This window comes from Amphiura filiformis, chromosome 18 (assembly GCF_039555335.1).
Source record: "Amphiura filiformis chromosome 18, Afil_fr2py, whole genome shotgun sequence".
NCBI classification, from domain to species: domain Eukaryota; kingdom Metazoa; phylum Echinodermata; class Ophiuroidea; order Amphilepidida; family Amphiuridae; genus Amphiura; species Amphiura filiformis.
Window position 1 is genome coordinate 22,604,139 of NC_092645.1, and position 26,028 is coordinate 22,630,166.

Below are 26,028 nucleotides of genomic sequence, written 5' to 3' on the forward strand. Positions count from 1 at the left end.
TCTAACCTAACCTACACTGTCAACAGCCTATAGCCATTCTGCCACACCATCTACTTAATAGTAATCTCAATACTGCAATTTAAATTACCGCCCTAGAAGGTCTTGATTCACAAACTTATTTCACCCCACCTAAATTATTCAAGTCAATAATATTACTCTCAACCAATAAATATTGATTAGAACATTTATATATATCATGAATGACGAAATAGGCAAGGAACAATTAAACATTTCCATCATTTTCAACATATCATTCTCACAAGGTATTTGTAGTTAAATAGAGCTTTGAAAATGGTGTGCTACTGATCCAGAGTAACGATGAAAAGTGTAAAAAACCCTACTTTCCTTTAGAATCATGTAACTTCTGAACAGAATGTGCTATCTTTATGATCTAAAATTCTTGGAGAAGATAAAACTATTATAATTGCAAATATGTAAACAATTTACCCCAAACTGGTACAAAAAATAGTAAAACAAATCGGTAAAAACTTAAAAGTCGTCGGTACCAATCATTTTGATACACCCTGTAGCGTCGTTCTCCGGAGGTGTCCTCTGCCACTGGCATTGTCGTAAGTGCAATTTTTTTTACAACATGCCTCTTAAAATACGTTAATAAACGAGTAAAAAACATAAAACCCCCGCACGAAACAAAGAAATAAAAAGAAATACATATTTAATGCGTTAGAAGGATAATGTAACGATTATAGCAATTATATAGAGTATTTTACCATTGCTTGCTTGCTCCTGTCATGCGCGTATTTTTTTTTTTTTTTTTGGGCCCCCGGGGTAAAAGCAGGGGCGGCCAAAATGAAGGGGCGGCGGAAGAAGAAGGGGCGGCAAAAACAGGGGCGGCAAAAACGAAGGGGCGGCAAAAATAATTAGTAAATAAAAAGGGCGGAAAAATTTGATAAAGCATAACAAATTTTGAAAAAATGGTACTATACATCAAAATGTGCTGCTTTTCACTTTTGCAAACGACCGAGAAAAAAATTGGGACAACCTTTTCGGGCTGTTGAGGAAGGGGCGGCAAAATTGAATTTTCTTCAGCCCCCCGGGGTTGGGGCAGCCACGGTACGCCACTGCCTGTAATTCGCCTTTGCTGATTTATATAATTACAGCATTTTTATCTTGTCGCCACTTCAATGTCAAATACATACCAACTAAAAACGAGTCACACTTTTGCCCACAAAATTTGCAATTTAACACATTTTCCACAAAATCTGTAATTTAACACATTTTTACCACCAAATTGCCAAAAACTAACCCCGTGTTTACTCGGTGCATATTTGAAGTGAGGTGGGTCAAATATGACCATCTAATTTAAGATTGAACCTGTGTCTATTTATTGGACAGTATATATAGGACTATTGTTGCAATATCTATTTATTATACAGGACTATAGTCGCAATGATTTACAATCGTTTTGCTTATTTATTTAAGGACAATGATATTTTTCTTTTCCCTTTTTTGTATTAAATAGCCAAATTGGTATGTTACTACACAAACTGGGCTTATAAACGTCAAGCACCTGCTAGTTTCACCCCAGCTGACATCGACCCACACATGTGTACCCATCTGATCTACGCCTTTGCTCGAGTTGACAAAGATACATTCCATATTGAGCCGACTGATGTAGAAAATGATATCATTGGTATGCAATACTATAAGGTTAGTTCAATCTGTTTTGTTTTGCAAGATCTTGTTAGTCTACATATTGCAGTAAGAATTTTATTGTCAACAGTACGCGATGTATTTCAAAAGACAAAATATGGACGAGGCAAAAATACTGCTAAAACAATTAAAAGGCATTATCGGAAATACGCATAATAATTCGTGGAATCGTGAAAAATACGTAAAAAGTAATAGTTTTAATCCTCTTTAAAAAAAAAAATCTTATCCGGTCACACAACCCAACTAAAACAGAAAATGAACATTTCCGCAAGAAATTAAAACCAGATTTGATTAATTGCGCTTGAAGAAAAAGTGTATTTATGCAAGGGGAGATTTCTAGATTTTTTCTACTAGACTACACTACTACTACTACTACACTAAGAACCAATAAGATTACAGGGTTTCAGAATGTAAAATAATAGCGTAGAATATTGTTATGATCGAATCATTTATCAAAACGTAGGTATGAAATATGTGGAGAACATCATATAAATGCTGCTTAAATACACACACACGTCAAGTCAAGGAATTCGGTAAACTGTAAGTTGAACATTCATCCAGAACGCAATGTGAAATCGACAGAATATTGGAAAAATTTCCAACTTCTAGTTTGCCAAATTCTTCTTTATTCAGCGATGGTTCAATACTTTTGGTCAGTGTGTATTTACTCTCCGTGTTATATATTTACTTGGTTTAATCACTTTCAAACTGTTTTTCAAAAAAATGATTTTGTGAATTTTGATCAAAATGAGGTTGAAGAAGAGAATTTGTTTGATCCAAATCGTGACGTCGAAGAGCTTAATGCTCCAATAAGTAGGCATGAAATTGAAGTTGCTGTTTCTAAAATGAAGTGTAAAAAAGCAGTTGGTCCTGATGGACTACCAGCTGAGGTGTTTAAATTTTCTCTTGATTACATTTTGCCTTTGTTGGAAAGATATTTTAATTTAATTTTTGATACTGCTGTCATTCCAGATTCGTGGACAGTAAGTATTATTGTTCCAATTTTTAAGAAGGGTGATGTGAATAGTCCCTCAAATTACAGGCCTATTTCTCTTCTCGATGTCATAAGAAAAATTTTTATGTATATTATAAACAGTCGTTTGTATTCTTGGTGTGAAAATAATAATATTTTGCCTGAAAATCAAGCCGGTTTTAGGAAAGGCTATATGACTGTTGATAACATTTTTACACTCCATGGTATTATTCAAAAATTTTTGGTCAGAAAACGTGGTAAATGTTATTGTCTTTATGTTGATTTCTCGAGGGCCTTTGACAGCATACCTCGGGATAAGTTCCTTAAAAAAATTAAGGATATTGGTGTTAATGGTAAATTGTATAACATTCTTTGTAATATAAACAATATTTTAAAATCTTGTATTAAAAGTGGCTCACATCTTTCAGATCTCTTTGATTGCCCCTTTGGTCTTCGTCAGGGCTGCCAAATTAGCCCTCTTTCCTTCTCAATTTTTATTAGTGAGCTTTCAAGACTTCTTGATGTTAATGGTGGTCGTGGAATTCAACTTGATAATAACACTGAAGTCAAATCATTGTTCTATGCAGATGATATTGTTTTAGTTGCAGATAGTGTTGGTAGTTTAAAAAACACATCGATGTTCTTGAATTGTTTTGTAATACTTGGGGCATGTCAGTAAATGTAGATAAGACCAAGGTTATCATAAACCGAAAAGGAGGCAAATCAGGAAGGTATGAAAAGTGGTTTTTTCAAGGTAAAGAGCTCGAAATTGTTAGCGCCTATAAATATCTTGGTGTAATGGTTTCAACTGGTAATACTTTTACTGAAGCAACCAAAACGCTTGCTATGCAAGCAACAAAAGCAATGTATGCTTTAGAAAGTGCAATGAAAAAGGTTGGTGGTTTGCCCTTCTCTGCATTTTTCAAAATTTTTGATTCAGTCATTGCACCTATTTTGCTTTATGGTTCTGAGATCTGGGGTGTAAAAAGATATGATGTGATTGAGAATGTACATATTAAGGCCTGTAAAAGTTTTTAGGGTATCATACAATACATCAAATAGTGCTTCTTTGGGTGAGTGCGGAAGACCCCTATGTATACTTTTCAGGTTGTGCGTTGTATAAAATATTGGTTGAAATTAATTTTTATGTCAAATGATAGATACCCAAAGAAATGTTATCTGATGCTTTTTAATTTAGATCAACGTGGTATGACAAATTGGACTACAAATATAAAACACTTATTGCAGACGTCTGGTTTCGGTGTAGTGTGGCAAACTCAAGATGTTGGTGATTTAAAATTATTTTTGAATATTTTTGCCACCAGAATTAGAGATATTTCCTTTCAAAATTGGTTTTCTGATATGAGTTCAAGGAATAAATTAAGAACCTACATTCAGTTCAAATCACTCCTTGCTCCTGAAAGGTACTTATTATTGATTAGAAATTTTGGTAAAAGAAGGGCCATGGCAAAATTAAGATGTTCCGATCACCCTCTCAGAATTGAAACTGGCAGGTGGAATAAAATAAACGCCGAGGAGAGGTTTTGCGAATTGTGCAATGATGGTAGTGTTGAAGATGAATATCACTTTGTTTTGGTATGTCCCTTTTTCGGATTTTAAGAGATAAGTACATTCCTGTTTTTTATAGAGTCAATCCATCATTATATAAGTTTATCTCTTTGATGAAAAATGAAGATATTAATGTTATTCAAACACTTTCAGAGTTTATTTATATTGCTCTCAAACTCAGGTATAATATGCATTCTGATACATAATGTTTCTCTATTAATCTAAATTGTTGATTTTTCTTTCATATGCATGTAAATAATGTCTGTCACCGTGTAATTATTGTTTGCTTTGTACTATGGGCTGGAGGCCTACGTACTTAATAAAATACAATGAATGAATGAAATATATTTACGCATCGTGTAATTACACGTGTTCAGCAATTCACAGGCTTGAAGATCAAGAACCCTTCTTTGAAGACATTACTGGCAGTTGGAGGAAGGGCACATGCTTCAGAAGGATTCACACAAATGGTAAAATACCAAATTGGATATTAAATCATTAAATGACTGAGTTGATATTCTTTGTTCCAAATTTGAATTCCCTACATGGTGAATCTGAAAGAATCGTTCTCTCAAAATACTTTTCGTGAGAACCAAAATGGCACGCGCAGGGAATCTCATTAGAAAAAGTTAGAGGACATCTCCCATTCACCCGTGTGTGGTGAATTGACTACGTAATAATCACACACACAAGGGTATACTCAACTGAACGTATCCACTCCTCTCGAAAGCCGTATCTTTCTAACCAAATGTATCTAGGCCGAAATATCACAAATACTATTCATACTACAGTTCATTCATAAAAATATCAGACTCACTCGATAGTATCGACCATAAGGCATAATATAGCCAAATTGGGACACCATCCAGCTATTTTCCCTATAGGTACCTTGCAATATTAATAAACATTGGTCATAATGCCCAATTCCCACACACGGAAAACAGCTAGCTCCTCTTTTGATGTTTATTGAAGCAATTTGCACGAACTCAGTTTTAGTTTTACAAATCAATAGTTGTGTACAATATCAAATTCATAACATTTTAACCTTTTGACCCCTAACTGTTTGGTTTCTTTCCTTGAGTTGTGGCATAATTGCAACATAATTGCCACCTGGGAACCAATGGAAAACAGTACCAGTGCATTGATTGGTCACCCCAGGTTGAATAAGAAATAAATTGGACAGAAGCCAGTGATTTATTGTTATTTTTGCATGAAGTCAGATTATTCATGAAGTCAGATTGGATTCAATGTGGCGCCATAATGTGCAGAATTACATAGTGCATCTATTAAAAAAACAAATTTACCCCAATATTGTTCAGTTTGGAAATTGTGATTATTTTTCCAAGGGTAAGGATACTTTATTGGCGCAGTATATATATAATATTTAATTCAAAAGGTAGCTGACAAAACTGTTTCGGGGAGTAACCTTGATTCTACATTCAAATCAAATCCAAGAGTGACATTCGTTTTGTTCTAGGTTAAAACAGCCGACAGCAGAAAGATCTTTATCGACTATTCCATTGAATACTTGAGGAAATATAATTTTGATGGTTTAGATTTACATTGGGAGTACCCATGTATACGCGGTGGTGCTCCAAGTGACAAGGCCGGATACGCGGACTTGGTTCAGGTAAGTAAAGCTTATGTATGCCATGCTAAAGTCGAAAAGTATGAGTCATTAGTCAAGATTTGAATCATATTTCATATTGTGCCTATGCAAAACGTGGAATAAGACAACGGAGTGTTCTTGTTTCCTTTTTCTTCCGCAATTCAATTATTCGGTCAAATTTGATCTGTGAATGATGCAGTGCAGGGCGATATATTCTAAAATTGTATTCATCTATTGCTATGGTAGTTAATCCTGTTACATCATCACTTCTACGATGAATAACGAATGGTCTTTTGAACACATGGATTCAAAAACGTACATTCCTAATATGCTCGATATGATAAGACTTACAATGAATGGAATGTATTGAGTATGGAATGAGACATGTTGACTTAGAGTGCATTTTTGTCGGCAGGACTTGTTGGGGGCCTATAACACGGAAGCACATGAAAGTGGACGAGAGAGACTACTCATTACTATGGCCGCGCCAGGTGATGAATATATCACTGATATAGGTTATGATATACGTGCACTCACAATGTAAGTAACCCTTCTATGATGATAGTTATGAAAATTCAGCAAATATTTTCAATTTCGCAGCGAATCGTTCAATCATTCACCGGGTTTCACCAAACTGTTTAATAAATTGATTGGCGTTTTGGTGACTTGAAACTCCCTTTGCTAATCTAATCAAAATCTCAAAGAATCTTCATCACTCGTAAATATACAAACAAGGCTTAACATTTAATGCAAAAGCGCCCTCATTGTTCTCATTTGGTCATAAATGTTGTCGATTCGACATGGACCACACCGTGATGTATTATTAGACATGCTCCCGCAAAATGAGGACAAAATCGGGACATTTCATTGTAGGATTTCTCGCCAGATATTGCGACTGTCTCATATTGGCTAGAAAAAATAATGAACTGCTGGTAGGTAATAAGTAATACTATACTATCAGTTTCTTAAATATATTCAAGCAGGGATTTTTCATTTCAAGTGATTACGAATGAATAGTTTATACCTTTGGCAAGAGAAGATTCACTATATAAATAATCTTTGTGACCTGATTGAGTGCTACCACGAAATGACCGTAAAGTCGAAAGTTGGTAGTTTCGAGACATCATGGCTGACTGAGTTGATATTCTTTGTTTGCCGCGCACCTGTACAAGCCAGTATAGTATGTCCTTCGAGATTGATCCATTGTGCCCCATTCACAAAGGATATAGACATAACACTGGCTGAACAGGTGCGAAAGAAATACCAACGCAGTAGCCAGGGCGTCTCGAAACTACAAACTTGCGACTTTATGCTCATTTTGTGGTATTGTTTATTGTTTTGGTGGTTCATATTGTATTACCATTACCTGCAATAAAAAAACTCAACTGATATTGAGAGCAACTGATATACAATGTATGTGCTAAATATATTTTGAGGGCAACTGATATATGTGTATTGAGGGCACTGATATATGTGCCAAGAAGACAATATAATGTTTTAAATAAAGTTAGCCAAATATTTACATACACATCTTTGCGGCTTTGGTCTACATAATTGACGCATCGTATGGTTTACAATGTTAATAGAGTAATCCCATTATCAAGTTTAATCATGTTTATCATAGGTATCTTGATTTTGTGAATCTGAAAGCCTTTGATCTCCAAGGTCCGTTGAAGGTCAATGAAACCCATTATCCGCCGTGGGAACATGATCTTGGTCATCACGCTAGTCTCTTCCCAGGAAATGGCGATGACACATTTGAGGTGACACAAACCGTGGTAAGTACACGTTATTCAAAACGGATCTCTGATACGTTTGTAGCAGAAACCTTTGACATATGTTCTGAAAAAAAAAATGCATTTCTTTATTTTCTTTACTTTGTATCTTTCAGGCTAAATAAGACCGGTAATATACTCATGTAAATTTCCTCATGTAATAAAGTGTTATCATGATTATGGCACATCGTCATCATTCCTATATCTTCGTGTCAAAAATTGCCGTGATAGTACAGCGAATCCTCTCGTTTTTCAACAGCTACGCATCGCGATTTTGTTCGAGATAGGCCGAGCAACTCAGGCTAAGCATACCATGACTATCATATCAGATACCACAGAGTTTCTATATTCTACACATTATTACGATTTGTGCATGTAGTGCAGTCTAGTACCCCATGATGTTTCTATTACAAGAAAAATCGATTTGTTTTCAGGTAAAACCAGGGTTTTGTTTCCAGTACACTCACTCGAAAAGCAATACACTAATTAGCGGGGCCTTGCAGCTTGCTGTGGATATCTTTTACTGCATTTTATAAGTAAAGATTTTGAAATCCAAAGTAAAAATTGTGATATATTTAATTTTGAGAATTACAATTATATAAAAGGACACATTTAGCCCATCCAGCTGCTTTATCTGTGTCAACAATACAATACAATACAATAAACGGAATTTATATAGCGCCTTAGCATAAGTATGAACAAAGCGCTTTACAATGATCTTAAAAGTACAACTTACACTACATCTTAGGCTACACTTAATGTACAACTTAATAAAAAATAAAAAACTTAGTTTGGAAACAAATAGGTTTTCAGATTGGATTTAAAAGTGGCCAGACTATGTGAAGTACAAAGTTTTAAAGGTAATTTGTTCCAGAGAGCTGGCACAGAATTGCAGAAGGCATTATTCCCATATGTTATGTGAGTTCTTTTACATTCAAGCAGACTGCCATCAGCATGTGATCGTAGGAACATACCATCAGAAAATGTCGGGGAAAATGTGTGAGATTTTAGGAGATTTTGTATGTACAGTGGTGTTGTTTCATGTCTACTTTTATAAGCGAATGTGAGTAGTTTGTAGGTAATACGCTCATTTACTGGAAGCCAGTAATAATAGAATATTGATCACCAACTGAGTATGGAGCGGGATATGAAAAAAATATTTATAATACAGGGCGTTGACACTGTGTATGGTATACAATTGCCATAAGTAGAATTTGTACAATCACATTCCTTGTCAGTAATGTCAAATGGCAAATCATTTTAATATCTTGTTTGCTAGAGTCATTCTGTCGAAGAAAATTGGATCAAAAGGGGCTGTCCACCAAAGAAGCTAATCGTTGGACTAGCTTTGTATGGACGTGTGTAACGACGCATAACGTAACAAAATCGCATAACATAACAAATTGTTACGTTATGCGTTCAAAACCGTTTGGCACTAAGGAAAAGGGACAACTTTTTGGCTGCTCGTCGCATAACGTAACAAAAAAATTAAAATGATCAGAATTGACAAATACTTCAAAGATTTTATGTTGGAAGTCCTCCCTCCCTCTGTTCAAGTCAAAACTTGGCCCATGCTATCTCGTCCACACCAAATTTGTCCCCCGAAATAAAAAAAAATTCAAAAATAACAAATACTTAAAAGATTTTATGTTGGACGTCGTCCCTCCCTCTGTTCAAGTCAAAACTCGGTCCATGTAATCTCGTCCACACCATATTTGTCCCCCGAAATAAAATTTTCAAAGATAAAAAATACTTCAAAAATTCAATATGTTGGAAGTCGTTTTCCTTCTGTTCATGTCAAAACTCGGCCCATGCTATCTCGTCCACACCAAATTTGCCCCCTCCTTAAGATGTTCAAAAATGACAAATACTTGAAAGATTTTATGTTGGAAGTCGTCCCTCCCTCTGTTCAAGTAAAAACTCCGCCCATACTATATCGTCCACACCAAATTTGTCCCCTGAAATAAAAATTTCAAATATAACAAATATTTCAAAAATTCAATATGTTGAAAGTCGTCCCTCCCTCTGATCAAGTCAAACTCGGCCCATGCTATCTCGTCCACACCAAATTTGTCCCCGAAATAAAAATTTCAAAAATAACAAATACTTCAAAAATTCAATATGTTGGAAGTCGTTTTCCTTCTGTTCATGTCAAAACTCGGCCCATGCTATCTCGTCCACACCAAATTTGTCCCCGAAATAAAAATTTCAAATATAACAAATACTTCAAAAATTCAATATGTTGGAAGTCGTCCCTCCCTCTGTTCAAGTCAAAACTCGGCCCATGCTATCTCGTCCACACCAAATTTGTCCCCGAAATAAAAATTCAAAAAAAAACCAAATACTTCAAAAATTCAATATGTTGGAAGTCGTTTTCCTTCTGTTCATGTCAAAACTCGGCCCATGCTATCTCGTCCACACCAAATTTGTCCCCGAAATAAAAAAATTCAAAAATAACAAATACTTAAAAGATTTTATGTAAGAGTCGTTCCTCCTTCTGTTCAAGTCAAAACTCGGCCAATGCTATCTCGTCCACACCATATTTGTCTCCTATATGCAAATTTAAAAAATAACGAATACTTCAAAGATCTTATGTTTGAAGTAGACCCACTATAAATTTCTTTTATCCGGATTTTTTTTGCACGAATCGACTTGAATTGCCTTCCGGTTTATATTTATCGAAGAAATAAAAAGATTCGAGTGGGTCTAACTTTTTGTTACGTTATGCGTTCTGGACGTTACACTGTCGGAAAACCTCTTTTATCCGGATTTTTTCGCATATATGGTCGAATCCAACCAAAAGTGTCCACGGGCCAAAAATAAAAGTCCGAAATAAAAATGTCTCCACAATTTTTTCCTTTTGCCCATTGATTGATGACATATTGGCCTTATAGGAACCAAAAGTGCCATTACTAATCTTGAAAAATAAATCCAGGACGTGTGATAGTAAATGTGATATCAAAACCCAATGTTACCTACGAATACCACTAGGATGCTTTCACTATCGCAATACTAATCAACCTAAAACAAATGGAATATTCCCATTAACGCTTTTTTTTCGTGTAATGTAGACCACAGGGTGTCAGGAAAATGCTAACTCAACCAGAAAATATTTGTTTTTATTTTTATAACGCGATCAATATGATCTTAGTCAATTTATGCTAGTTTATTTTTGAAAATGAAGTTTAGGTCAGTTTCTGTATTTTATTTATCAAATGAGTATGAATCAATTTACACATTGTATAAGAACGAGTATGATATATGTTTTCAAGAATATTAGGAATTATACGCATACACCTAACGCTTTATACAATGAAAAGGTGAAGAAACCCGGGTATTCGTAGGTAACATGAGCGATTTAACAATATCTATATTGAGTTTATAGGTTTAAATTTTGCTATTATGGTAATGAATTAATAAAATGGTAGTTTTAGATCCCTTTCAGATGGTACGTCCAAATGAATAAATGCTATTACCTTAGATCAAAAATTTTTGATGCTTTTAGCAAGATTTTGACCACTTCATTTTGATATACAAGTAGTTAATCAGCAATTTTACATAATAAATAATTGTTGAATGAATCCGTATATGGGTAATAATAGTGTCCTGGGGTACCGCTTAAAGTTTTGACAATTAATTTCCATTGGTAGGGACACTTCATTACACATGTCATGTATTATGCTGTATTCGTAAGTAACATTTCAGTATTTGTAGGTAAGAATTAGACTTTTGGTGGATATCGCAATCAAAACTTCATTTTATAAAGCACTTTGAATGTATTATTTTCTTTATGTGCGTTTATTGATACTTTAGACCCTATCATGTATTAATAATGTCGGTTCACAACGGTTGAAAGAGGATTGAAGTAAGAAACAAAGGCACTAAAGTGACTTTAATTTGCTTAATTGCACACCAATCGCTTAAAACCGTTATTGCAGACTTGTGAAGTCCATCTTGGAGTCAGTTACGTCTTGTGGCCTTTCGTTTGAGGGCAACTACAATTAGCTTTATACCAGGGTCCATCAATGTGTTGTCTAGATCATGAGACAATGAGAACAGTCGTTTTTTTCCATGGTATTCGTAGGTAACCTTAGCGAAAACGTCAAAAGTTACCTTCGAATAAATCAATTTGTACACAAATTACTAAGAAACCAGAAGGTCGGTAAACATTTAAAATGAAGCACACATGACAGTTGACAAATCCAAGTATTTATCCCTTCTAATCTTCTTTGAATCTGATTTTTCTTTCAAATGAGCAGACCGTCGTCTATTTCAGTACATATTTTTCACCAATTAAGCCGTATTCAGTTTTGCATGGTGGGCATGTATGTGAATTCGCAACTTTCATTGACATATGATTTGATAGCAAACATACAGGCCTTCGTTATGTACCAATATGGGCATTGGCATGAATGGCAGTGTTTCACAATACTGTCATGATGTCAAAGTGTATTCGTAGGTAACATTCGGTTACCGAAATTTACCTACGAATACTTGCTTTTATTGTTGACATATCAGAAATATTTAAACGCAGGTTATTGAAACTTGGTAGAAATAAAGAGTGTATTACCCTGCACCTATTGCTTAACTATTGTTTACTATTCTCTCACTTTGTGGAAATGGCACAGCTTTTAACATGTATTCGGAGGTAATGCATATTTTTACCAAACCTACCTTTGTGCCATTTAGAATTTCTGGCAGCTAAACACAATAATAAAGATGTCCGAATGCAATGCATTTCAGTATTGGACATATCAAAGCTTGTATCAATTGCGCATTTATTAGTAATTTCCATTTTTAAAAAGATATATCTAGTGATATAAAAAATTGTATTCGTAAGTAATGTAAAAAAATACCAAAAAAAAAATTATCACAAAAAATTCATAATTATGTACAAATATGTGAAAAATTGAACAGGCAATCTTTGAATACACACCTTTCAGGAAATCAATTTAGATTCAATCCAATGACTTCTTTTCATAGCTGATTTAGATGGTTTTTAAAATACCTTAAGAAATATTTTGAAAAAATGGGTAAAAATAGCATGTTTTGGGGTCTCTGTGTCTAAGTTTTTCACAGAAGGGGGTCTTATTATATATGGCGCGAAGCGTATGATCAAGGCGAATAAACACAATACAAAAACGAATGCCAATTGATTAATACTTTTAAGTTATGGCCCTGAACATGCCGTGTACACTTTTCGTTGGATTCGACCATATGGACATGACTTGACCTCCGGTTGATATTTATCGAAGAAAGAAAAAAGATTCGAGTGGGTCTAACTTTTTGTTACGTTATGCGTTTTGGAGGTTACACTGTCGGAAAACCTCTTTTATCCGGATTTTTTCGCATATATTGACATGACTTGACCTCCGGTTGATATTTATCGAAGAAAGAAAAAGATTCGAGTGGGTCTAACTTTTTGTTACGTTATGCGTTTTGGAGGTTACACTGTCGGAAAAGCTCTTTTATCCGGATTTTTTCGCATATATGCACATGACTTGACCTCCTGTTAATATTTATTGAAGAAAGAAAAAGATTCGAATGGGTCTAACTTTTTGTTACGTTATGCGTTTTGATGGTTTACATGTCGAAAATGTTCCTTTATCCGGATTTTTTTCATGAATCGACTTGATTTGACCTCCAATGATTATCAATGGAATAAGAAAAGCAATTTCCAGGCGTTTTGGAACACTTTGTAGCAAAAATAAAATTTTGTTACGTTATGCGTCAGTCATGCTAAAAGTCCCTTTTTGTATGTGTTTTTAGTACTCCGACGCATAACGTAACAAACTTGTTTTTTCGAGTTTTGAGCTCTATAAATTTCTTTTATCCGGATTTTTTGCATGAATCGACTTGACTTGACCTCCCGTTCCTAATTATCGAAGAAAAAAAAGTTTGGAGTGGGTCTAATTTTTTGTTACGTTATGCGTTCTGGAGGTTACACTGTCGGAAAACCTCCTTTATCCGGATTTTTTCGCATATATGGACATCACTTGACCTCCAGTTAATATTTATCGAAGAAAGAAAAAGATTCGAGTGGGTCTAACTTTTTGTTACGTTATGCGTTTTCGAGGTTACACTGTCGGAAAACCTCTTTTATCCGGATATTTTCGCATATATGGACATGACTTGACCTCCGGTTGATATTTATCGAAGAAAGAAAAAGATTTGAGTGGGTCTAACTTTTTGTTACGTTATGCGTTTTGGAGGTTACCCTGTCGGAAAACCTCTTTTATCCGGATTTTTTCGCATATATGCACATGACTTGACCTCCGGTTGATATTTATCGAAGAAAGAAAAAGATTCGAGTGGGTCTAACTTTTTGTTACGTTATGCGTTTTGGAGGTTACACTGTCGGAAAATCTCTTTTATCCGGATTTTTTCGCATATATGGACATGACTTGACCTCCGGTTGATATTTATCGAAGAAAGAAAAAGATTCGAGTGGGTCTAACTTTTTGTTACGTTATGCGTTTTGAAGGTTACACTGTCGGAAAACCTCTTTTATCCGGATTTTTTCGCATATATGGACATGACTTGACCTCCGGTTGATATTTATCGAAGAAAGAAAAAGATTCGAGTGGGTCTAACTTTTTTGTTACGTTATGCGTTTTGGAGGTTACACTGTCGGAAAACCTCTTTTATCCGGATATTTTCGCATATATGGACATGACTTGACCTCCGGTTGATATTTATCGAAGAAAGAAAAAGATTCGAGTGGGTCTAACTTTTTGTTACGTTATGCGTTTTGGAGGTTACACTGTCGGAAAACCTCTTTTATCCGGATTTTTTCGCATATATGGACATGACTTGACCTCCGGTTGATATTTATCGAAGAAAGAAAAAGATTCGAGTGGGTCTAACTTTTTGTTACGTTATGCGTTTTGGAGGTTACACTGTCGGAAAACCTCTTTTATCCGGATATTTTCGCATATATGGACATGACTTGACCTCCGGTTGATATTTATCGAAGAAAGAAAAAGATTCGAGTGGGTCTAACATTTTGTTACGTTATGCGTTTTGGAGGTTACCCTGTCGGAAAACCTCTTTTATCCGGATTTTTTCGCATATATGGACATGACTTGACCTCCGGTTGATATTTATCGAAGAAAGAAAAAGATTCGAGTGGGTCTAACTTTTTGTTACGTTATGCGTTTTGGAGGTTACACTGTCGGAAAACCTCTTTTATCTGGATTTTTTCGCATATATGGACATCACTTGACCTCCAGTTAATATTTATCGAAGAAAGAAAGAAAAAGATTGGAGTGGGTCTAACTTTTTGTTACGTTATGCGTTTTGGAGGTTACACTGTCGGAAAACCTCTTTTATCCGGATTTTTTCGCATATATGGACATGACTTGACCTCCGGTTGATATTTATCGAAGAAAGAAAAAGATTCGAGTGGGTCTAACCTTTTGTTACGTTATGCGTTTTGGAGGTTACACTGTCGGAAAACCTGTTTTATCCGGATTTTTTCGCATATATGGACATGACTTGACCTCCGGTTGATATTTATCGAAGAAAGAAAAAGATTCGAGTGGGTCTAACTTTTTGTTACGTTATGCGTTTTGGAGGTTACACTGTCGGAAAAGTTCTTTTATCCGGATTTTTTCGCATATATGGACATCACTTGACCTCCAGTTAATATTTATCGAAGAAAGAAAAAGATTCGAGTGGGTCTAACTTTTTGTTACGTTATGCGTTTTGGAGGTTACACTGTCGGAAAAGCTCTTTTATCCGGATTTTTCGCATATATGGACATCACTTGACCTCCAGTTAATATTTATCGAAGAAAGAAAAAGATTCGAGTGGGTCTAACTTTTTGTTACGTTATGCGTTTTGGAGGTTACACTATCGGAAAAGCTCTTTTATCCGGATTTTTTCGCATATATGGACATGACTTGACCTCCGGTTGATATTTATCGAGGAAAGAAAAAGATTCGAGTGGGTCTAACTTTTTGTTACGTTATGCGTTTTGGAGGTTACACTGTCGGAAAACCTCTTTTATCCGGATATTTTCGCATATATGGACATGACTTGACCTCCGGTTGATATTTATCGAAGAAAGAAAAAGATTCGAGTGGGTCTAACTTTTTGTTACGTTATGCGTTTTGGAGGTTACACTGTCGGAAAATCTCTTTTATCCGGATTTTTTCGCATATATGGACATGACTTGACCTCCGGTTGATATTTATCGAAGAAAGAAAAAGATTCGAGTGGGTCTAACTTTTTGTTACGTTATGCGTTTTGGAGGTTACACTGTCGGAAAAGCTCTTTTATCCGGATTTTTCGCATATATGGACATCACTTGACCTCCAGTTAATATTTATCGAAGAAAGAAAAAGATTCGAGTGGGTCTAACTTTTTGTTACGTTATGCGTTTTGGAGGTTACACTATCGGAAAAGCTCTTTTATCCGGATTTTTTCGCATATATGGACATGACTTGACCTCCGGTTGATATTTATCGAGGAAAGAAAAAGATTCGAGTTGGTCTAACTTTTTGTTACGTTATGCGTTTTGGAGGTTACACTGTCGGAAAAGCTCTTTTATCCGGATTTTTTCGCATATATGCACATGACTTGACCTCCGGTTAATATTTATTGAAGAAAGAAAAAGATTCGAATGGGTCTAACTTTTTGTTACGTTATGCGTTTTGATGGTTTACATATCGAAAATGTTCCTTTATCCGGATTTTTTTTCATGAATCGACTTGATTTGACCTCCAATGATTATCAATGGAATAAGAAAAGCAATTTCAGGCGTTTTGGAACACTTTGGAGCAAAAATAAAATTTTGTTACGTTATGCGTCAGTCATGCTAAAAGTTGTCCCTTTTTGTATGTGTTTTTAGTACTCCGACGCATAACGTAACAAACTTGTTTTTTCGAGTTTTGAGCTCTATAAATTTCTTTTATCCGGATTTTTTTGCATGAATCGACTTGACTTGACCTCCCGTTCCTAATTATCGAAGAAAAAAAAAGTTTGGAGTGGGTCTAACTTTTTGTTACGTTATGCGTTCTGGAGGTTACACTGTCGGAAAACCTCTTTTATCCGGATTTTTTCGCATATATGGACATGACTTGACCTCCGGTTGATATTTATCGAAGAAAGAAAAAGATTCGAGTGGGTCTAACTTTTTGTTACGTTATGCGTTGTGGAGGTTACACTGTCGGAAAAGCTCTTTTATCCGGATTTTTTCGCATATATGGACATGACTTGACCTCCGGTTGATATTTATCGAAGAAAGAAAAAGATTCGAGTGGGTCTAACTTTTTGTTACGTGATGCGTTTTGGAGGTTACACTGTCGGAAAACCTCTTTTATCCGGATTTTTTCGCATATATGGACATGACTTGACCTCCGGTTGATATTTATCGAAGAAAGAAAAAGATTCGAGTGGGTCTAACTTTTTGTTACGTTATGCGTTTTGGAGGTTACACTGTCGGAAAACCTCTTTTATCCGGATTTTTCGCATATATGGACATGACTTGACCTCCGGTTGATATTTATCGAAGAAAGAAAAAGATTCGAGTGGGTCTAACTTTTTGTTACGTTATGCGTTTTGGAGGTTACACTGTCGGAAAACCTCTTTTATCCGGATATTTTCGCATATATGGACATGACTTGACCTCCGGTTGATATTTATCGAAGAAAGAAAAAGATTCGAGTGGGTCTAACTTTTTGTTACGTTATGCGTTTTGGAGGTTACGCTGTCGGAAAACCTCTTTTATCCGGATTTTTTTGCACGCATATATGGACATGACTTGACCTCCGATTGATATTTATCGAAGAAAGACAAAGATTCGAGTGGGTCTAACTTTTTGTTACGTTATGCGTTTTGGAGGTTACACTGTCGGAAAACCTCTTTTATCCGGATTTTTTCGCATATATGGACATGACTTGACCTCAGGTTGATATTTATCGAAGAAAGAAAAAGATTCGAGTGGGTCTAACTTTTTGTTACGGTATGCGTTTTGGAGGTTACACTGTCGGAAAACCTCTTTTATCCGGATTTTTTCGCATATATGGACATGACTTGACCTCCGGTTAATATTTATTGAAGAAAGAAAAAGATTCGAATGGGTCTAACTTTTTGTTACGTTATGCGTTTTGATGGTTTACATGTCGAAAATGTTCTTTTATCCGGATTTTTTTTTTCATGAATCGACTTGATTTGACCTCCAATGATTATCAATGGAATAAGAAAAGCAATTTCCAGGCGTTTTGGAACACTTTGGAGCAAAAATAAAATTTTGTTACGTTATGCGTCAGTCATGCTAAAAGTTGTCCCTTTTGTATTTGTTTTAGTACTCCGACGCATAACGTAACAAACTTGTTTTTTCGAGTTTTGAGCTCTATAAATTTCTTTTATCCGGATTTTTTTGCATGAATCGACTTGACTTGACCTCCCGTTCCTAATTATCGAAGAAAACAAAAGTTTGGAGTGGGTCTAATTTTTTGTTACGTTATGCGTTCTGGAGGTTACACTGTCGGAAAACCTCTTTTATCCGGATTTTTTCGCATATATGGACATGACTTGACCTCCGGTTGATATTTATCGAAGAAAGAAAAAGATTCGAGTGGGTCTAACTTTTTGTTACGTTATGCGTTTTGGAGGTTATACTGTCGGAAAACCTCTTTTATCCGTATTTTTTCGCATATATGGACATAACTTGACCTCCGGTTGATATTTATTGAAGAAAGAAAAAGATTCGATTGGGTCTAACTTTTTGTTACGTTATGCGTTTTGGAGGTTATACTGTCGGAAAACCTCTTTTATCCGGATTTTTTCGCATATATGGACATCACTTGACCTCCAGTTAATATTTATCGAAGAAAGAAAAAGATTCGAGTGAGTCTAACTTTTTGTTACGTTATGCGTTTTGGAGGTTACACTGTCGGAAAAGCTCTTTTATTCGGATTTTTTCGCATATATGGACATGACTTGACCTCCAGTTAATATTTATCGAAGAAAGAAAAAGATTGGAGTGGGTCTAACTTTTTGTTACGTTATGCGTTTTGGAGGTTACACGGTCGGAAAAGCTCTTTTATCCGGATTTTTTTCGCATATATGGACATCACTTGACCTCCAGTTAATATTTATCGAAGAAAGAAAAAAGATTCGAGTGGGTCTAACTTTTTGTTACGTTATGCGTTTTGGTGGTTACACTATCGGAAAAGCTCTTTTATCCGGATTTTTTTCCGCATATATGGACATGACTTGACCGCCAGTTAATATTTATCGAAGAAAGACAAAGATTCGAGTGGGTCTAACTTTTTGTTACGTTATGCGTTTTGGAGGTTACACTATCGGAAAAGCTCTTTTATCCGGATTTTTCGCATATATGGACATGATTTGACCTCCAGTTAATATTTATCGAAGAAAGAAAAAGATTCGAGTGGGTCTAACTTTTGTTACGTTATGCGTTTTGGAGGTTACACTGTCGGAAAAGCTCTTTTATCCGGATTTTTTCGCATATATGGACATCACTTGACCTCCAGTTAATATTTATCGAAGAAAGAAAAAGATTCGAGTGGGTCTAACTTTTTGTTACGTTATGCGTTTTGGAGGTTACACTGTCGGAAAAGCTCTTTTATCCGGATTTTTCGCATATATGGACATGACTTGACCTCCGGTTAATATTTATTGAAGAAAGAAAAAGATTCGAGTGGGTCTAACTTTTTGTTACGTTATTCGTTTTGGCAGTTACACTATTGGATAATTTCTTTTATCCGGATTTTTTCCGCATATATGGACATGACTTGACCGCCAGTTAATATTTATCGAAGAAAGACAAAGATTCGAGTGGGTCTAACTTTTTGTTACGTTATGCGTTTTGGAGGTTACACTATCGGAAAAGCTCTTTTATCCGGATTTTTTCCGCATATATGGACATGACTTGACCGCCAGTTAATATTTATCGAAGAAAGACAAAGATTCGAGTGGGTCTAACTTTTTGTTACGTTATGCGTTTTGGAGGTTACACTATCGGAAAAGCTCTTTTATCCGGATTTTTTCGCATATATGGACATGATTTGACCTCCAGTTAATATTTATCGAAGAAAGAAAAAGATTCGAGTGGGTCTAACTTTTTGTTACGTTATGCGTTTTGGAGGTTACACTGTCGGAAAAGCTCTTTTATCCGGATTTTTTCGCATATATGGACATCACTTGACCTCCAGTTAATATTTATCGAAGAAAGAAAAAGATTCGAGTGGGTCTAACTTTTTGTTACGTTATGCGTTTTGGAGGTTACACTGTCGGAAAAGCTCTTTTATCCGGATTTTTTCGCATATATGGACATGACTTGACCTCCAGTTAATATTTATCGAAGAAAGAAAAAGATTCGAGTGGGTCTAAATTTTTGTTACGTTATGCGTTTTGACGATTTTAAAAGTTTGCTGTATCCGGATTTTTTTGCATGAATCGACTTGATTTGACCTCCGATGATTATCAATGGAAGAAAAAAGCAAATTCCTGGTGTTTTGGACCACTTTGGAAGAAGAAAACATTGTGTTACTTTATGCGTCAGCCATGCTAAAATTTGGCCCTTTTTGTATGTGTTTTTAGTACTCCGACGCATAACGTAACAAACTTGTTTTTTCGAGTTTTGAGCTCTATAAATTTCTTTCATCCGGATTTTTTGCACGAATCGACTTGAATTGACCTCCAGTTAATATTTATCGAAGAAAGAAAAAGATTCGAGTGGGACTAACTTTTTGTTACGTTATGCGTTTTGGAGGTTACACTGTCGGAAAAGCCCTTTTATCCGGATTTTTTCGCATATATGGACATGACTTGATCTCCGGTTAATATTTATCGAAGAAAGAAAAAAAATTCGAGTTGGTTTAATTTTTTGTTACTTTGTGCGTTTTGGAGGTTACACGGTCAGAAAAGCTATTTTATCCGGATTTCTTCGCATGGACATGATTTGACCTCTGGGTAATTTTTACCAAAAAAAGAAAAAAAAAATAAGGGGTCAAATTTTTGTTACGTTATGGGTTTTGGTTCCGACACTGTTGGAAAAGTTCTATAATCAGGTTACATGTAGATTTTTGAAAATAATCTAAGTTCTAGTGTTGACAAAATAAATATCCTTTTCATGACATAGTCTATGTACCCTCTACTAGTATCCCTGTGAATGTCAAGAACCTACGTACTTAGCCCTTATTCCAGGTATTCCTGACCAAGCTCTTTATGTGACATAATGCAACACGAGGTTCATTATTATACCACCGTCACAGCCCCAGACAAACGAGCCACCATACATTCGACGGGGCATTTGAGTAGGCCCGCCCTATGGCAGTTGCAGTATTTTATTCTGATAAACAAATAATAAAACTCGCTTTATTTCAAGAGTTCAGTGTCAGAAATGTAAAAACAAACAGCAGCGATCAACAAAATCCAAGCAAGGCCTAAATGCCAAAGATTGTTTAATCAATTCACTATCTTGATGACAGGAGATACAGCGTGCTGAACATGCTGATCTGCTTTCACCAAAAACGTGTCCATCTCTAATCATCATCTTCCTTTATTTTGTTACCACCAAGAGTCAAGAAGCGCTAAAACTGATTTATTTTCAGTGTGCAATATTTATTTTTTCAGTGTGTTTCTTTTGTGCAATAAGATCAACAATGAAAATATTTAAGAGAAACATAAAAAGTTATAAAGAAAACATTTGAGAACAAAGTCGTGTTTGTGTTCAACTTTCGTTGTGCGATATTTTGATGGTTGAAACTTAGCAAACAGTTACACGAAGAATGAATAAATAATGTCTGGAAAAATGACATTGTTTTGTTATACCATCACAAACTGCGGTTCATTTTCTACATGTAACCTTTTTATGGGACACCTTGTATTTATCGAAGCAAGAAAATCACGTCATGCGTTTTCGAGGTTACACTGTCGGAAAAGTTCTTTTATCTGGACTTTTTCGCATGGATTTACTTGATTTGATCTCCGATTAGTATTTATTTATTGAAGAAAAAAAAGAAGTACCGACTATTTCTTTAAAAAAGTTCACAGATTTTTGTTATGTTATGCGTTTGGAGATTTGCATGTCAAAAAATCGGTTTTATTATGATTTTTTTGTTTCATGGTTCTACTTCATTTGATATCCCATTAATATTAATCATAGACAAAAAATATTAAAGTGTTATTTTTGTTAGGTTATTCCTTTTGTAGGCTTTAATGTCAAAAAAATTGGTTTTCTTCTGATATTTTTAACGGCGAAGCCAGCTGAAGCAATAGCCGTGTCAATTAGTTCAAATCAAATCAAATCAAATCAAATCAAATCGCTTGTTAAAACACCGAACAAACTTTGAGATGCGTGTTGTGTGAGATGTGTGCAGTCACACACAGAAAGTCCTTGTCCTGGACTGTGCCACAGTCTTGGTTCGGTTCCGTCTTTGGATAATGGAATGATACATAATTACATACAACCTATGAACAAATGCCAAAATTCTGTAATCCCTCCCCCCCCCCCAGTTTCAAATTCCGCTTCTAAAATAGGCCTAGGCCTACTCTGTGCCAAAAATCTATTATCTTTCTCCACAAATCAATGCCACTGATTACACACACTGTCGGATCATGCAGCGATCTTTTGTGCGTAATTATAGAGAGCCAGGGGATTTACTCTATCATTATAAAAATTTATTTGAAGAAATCAAAGAGCCCTAGAAATAAAAAAATTTAGTGTAATGATTGACAAAAAATGTAATCGAAAATCCAGTAACCGCACACACTGAGCTGATTAATGATGTTACATAGTCTACATTGCCAGTCGTTATTCACGGACCCGAGGGAAGGAGGGTTTAAAAGAAGCCGGTGGACTGTGATGAAAAATTGCACAGAAGAACGAATAAAAACAGAGAGATATACGAGTATATAGGCCTTAACAAAGAACGAACTTGATGGTTAACGTATAAAGAAGGGGGAAGAGAAAACGGAGAGAGACACAGGGTGGCCGTAAACAATGACCCCATCCCCTTTAGGGACCGTTCACAGACACTTGTTAGGGGGCCTGATGCAAAAAGGAGGGCCCTGAAAAAATTGAACCTCCTAAGAGGGGCCCTGAAAAAAAATGACCACAAATTTTCATGGAAAAATTAAGTTTATATGCTTTTCTATGGGGTTGACCCATAATTTTCATGTCAAAAAGGGGGGGGCTGAATTTTTTGAGGTCTGTAAAGGGGGCCCGAAAAATTTTCGCGATGAAATTTTTTGCACCAGGCCCCCCTTACAAGTGTTTGTGAACGGTCCCTTAGAAGAAAATGACAGCCCCGTGAGCCCGCCCCTTCCAATATTTATCAGCGCTTGATTCAATTTCGGACTGTATTTTGTGAAAAATTGGGTATAGTTATTTAGGCCTACATTGTTGACAAAATATGAAAAGCACATGAGGCCAATTTCATGTTTATCGTACATTCCTTTTTGAAAAAGGACATTGACAAAATCGCCCATTATATGCTTCTCAGTATAATCGTAAGTTAATGCTAAATGGCCTAAAATGGGGTTAATTTTAGGTCTAAAAGGAAACCAAAAGGAAAATGCAAACTGTATTTTTTTCACATTTCTTTCGACTGAGCAGGAGAAGGGAACATGCCACTCTGCCCCAGAGCGATACTCCATGGGTAATCGGACACGCACATAATTTTTTCAATCTTGCTAAATTATTAATTCTTTGTCTATTTCGTGCAATTGACCTTTTCGGTAAATCCATAAGCCTTTGCGATTACACCTGAGATGTCGTCATTTGACGTCACGTCAGTACGCGTCAGGCCGATGCGAACATCGTTTAGAGAACTAAAGAAAACGGATGATGCACATGTCATGGGCCACATCACCTTATTAAACGCGCCTGGCCAACATCATTCTAGGCCTAGGACCAACTTACTGTAGTGTTTAACCCCTTCTCTCAAACGATGTGAGAGACACACACATCTCATACTCTCACCCCCCTCTACTCTCTCTCTCTCTCTCTCTCTCTCTCTCTCTCTCTCTCTCTCTCTCTCTCTCTCTCTCTCCTCCACTCTCTTCCCTTCTCTTTCTCCTTTCTCTCTTCCTTTCTCTCTTTCCTTCCTTTTTTAGTGATCGCCATGGGGGTGTCGCACCCCCATGGCGAAGCCCCTGACTAGTTATATTTCGGCTAAGCGGGTGTCATTGTTGCTCATTTATGTTATGAGCGTTTTGGGGTATGAGCGTTGGATAGTATTTTTTGTGGGACATGAGAGTACATCAGCCATATCGAATTGCATTGTGAATACGAATAATGTCCTTCTGATATTAAATAATTTAGATTTTTTTTAATATCAAATAATTTAGATTTTTTTAAATTCGCGATAGACATACAGATACAGATATATTGTGACAAAATTTACGATTTCCCTCTTCCTTTTGGTCTATTTTAGACCGAAAATTAACCCTATTTTGGCCCATTTAGTATTAAAATGCCAAATTGATGTGCGTTTATCTCGGGAAAGCCATCTGTGAGTAGATTGAACACGAATCTGAAAAATGAGAATAACTGTAACCCCATCCTTAATGTAAATCATGAAATCAAAAAGAGTGCTATTAGGCCAGCTCCTCTGATGCCTGGAAAAAGCATAAAACTTGTGTATACTGGATCAAAATATCGGGACTAAATTAACCAAAAGTTGTAAAAGGCCTATGCATCTTCATTTGGCACGATTTTAGGGCACATTGTCCTCAATTTTGTTCATTTTAGCATTGAAATTGCAATTTTTACGCGCGCTTCGCGCGCATTTATCCAAATAATGATCTCTTAATTAGCACTGAGATCAGTGGGACGATTTGGAAATTTTGCCTCCTGGCTCGGTGACTTCGATACATCCCACTTCCTTTGAATTTTAGCATTGAAATAGCAAATGTTATCATTATATAGGAATTCTAGGGACAGCTTGGAAAAAAACTTCGGTTACAGTTGTGGGGTAGAGGGGTGTCTTCTATCTGAAGATCCAGAGGCAATCATGTTGTCGTGCCCAGGGGTCATCAAAAGGTAAATCCGGATATATACCAGCAAAATTCATTTCTCGACACCCCCCCCCCCCCTACCCACCGAGTAAATGGTCTAGCGACGGCCCTGGTACGGTATAGGCCCATGCCTAAAAAAGCACAGTCAGGTCGATCAGAAGTATAATACAGGCCTATGGTTTTAATAATATAGGTGGCGCTCCCACTACGGTGCTCCAGGCAGGGGCTCCAGGCAGAGACTTGTTGAAAGGCTATTATGAGACCATTTTTGGACCATAAGGACCAGTGATTACACTGACAAAATTTCATAAATATAGCTCTTTCACTTCTGGGTGATGTCAAAAACTTTTGGATACCCCCTCGTATATCCACAAAGAACACATAAATAGACCTGATCAAATTCACCATAAAATACGATTAGTCCCTTCAGGAGGCTTTATATTAATTTAAGCTGACATAAGAAAAAACATTGAAAATTATGTAAAATGACCAAATAAATCTGCATTAAGCCAACAGAAAACGTTGCTTTTTAGGAAAGAAAAGATACCAGCAGATAAGAACTTTAATCAAATTTAATGTTTTTCTTAAAAATGCCCAAAAGACATTTTTGCATAAATTGTCTGCATTGCAAAAGAACGGCTAACTGGAAGCATATTTAACCTGCTATGGAAATAGCACCTTTTTAATTAAACACCACGGAAACTAATTTGAAAATAGCAAGTGAGAAAAAGTGGTTGTGTGTCTTTATGTTTAAAACACAGACGGAACTTAAAAGGGCATTTCGTGATCCACAGCCTCATCCCCCCACTTTTCGCAAAAAAATTGAGATTTTTATATCACTGGATACCTCTGGCTATATAATGTTTATGTACAAAATATTACTTGCAGATTAATTCGTTTAGCAAAGATATCGTGAAATTTGAATTTCGTTCTGGTATACCAGAACGAAATTACAACGCATTGTCTATGGAGCAGTGTAATACACATAATCATGCATAACCCGCAAACGCAAAATCGGAATCAACTGACATTTTGGGAATAAGCTTTTTTCGTGGATATGTAGGCCTACTGACAAATGTGATGCGATCAAGCAAAATCAGTCGGAACTCGCAAATATTGATTTTGAGATATAGCCACACAAAGGAAATATTTCCTTTTGTTTCCTCTTGTTTTAGAAACTCTTTAATGGCTCATATCTTTGGAACTGGTTGTTTAATTTTAATGGGGCTTTCTACAAAATCCAGCTTTGTAAATGCTTTTTCTATCCTATAAAAACTAAAAATTTAATTTTTCCGAGTTCCGACTGATTTTGCTTGATCGCGTCACAAATGTCATAAAAAGAGGATGCTAGGATCACGAAATACTCCTTTAACTTAAGTCATTTCACGCAGATTATCTTCATGCAGATTCTCAAGCTTTGAAAGACCATTAGATAT

General features: G+C 35.9%; 1 protein-coding gene across 1 annotated transcript in view; it reads left to right on the forward strand.

The window, feature by feature from the left end:
- Positions 1-532: 532 nt before the first annotated feature.
- The window catches only part of LOC140140005 (chitotriosidase-1-like), a 41,833-nt gene continuing 16,337 nt past the window's right edge, over positions 533-26,028 (forward strand). The window contains exons 1-7 of the mRNA XM_072161816.1: positions 533-569; positions 1,481-1,668; positions 4,591-4,683; positions 5,691-5,843; positions 6,238-6,362; positions 7,447-7,600; positions 8,877-8,952. Coding sequence (XP_072017917.1) covers positions 1,564-1,668; positions 4,591-4,683; positions 5,691-5,843; positions 6,238-6,362; positions 7,447-7,600; positions 8,877-8,952 — 706 coding nt within the window. The 5' untranslated portion in view covers positions 533-569; positions 1,481-1,563. The remainder of the gene's footprint in view (positions 570-1,480; positions 1,669-4,590; positions 4,684-5,690; positions 5,844-6,237; positions 6,363-7,446; positions 7,601-8,876; positions 8,953-26,028) is intronic.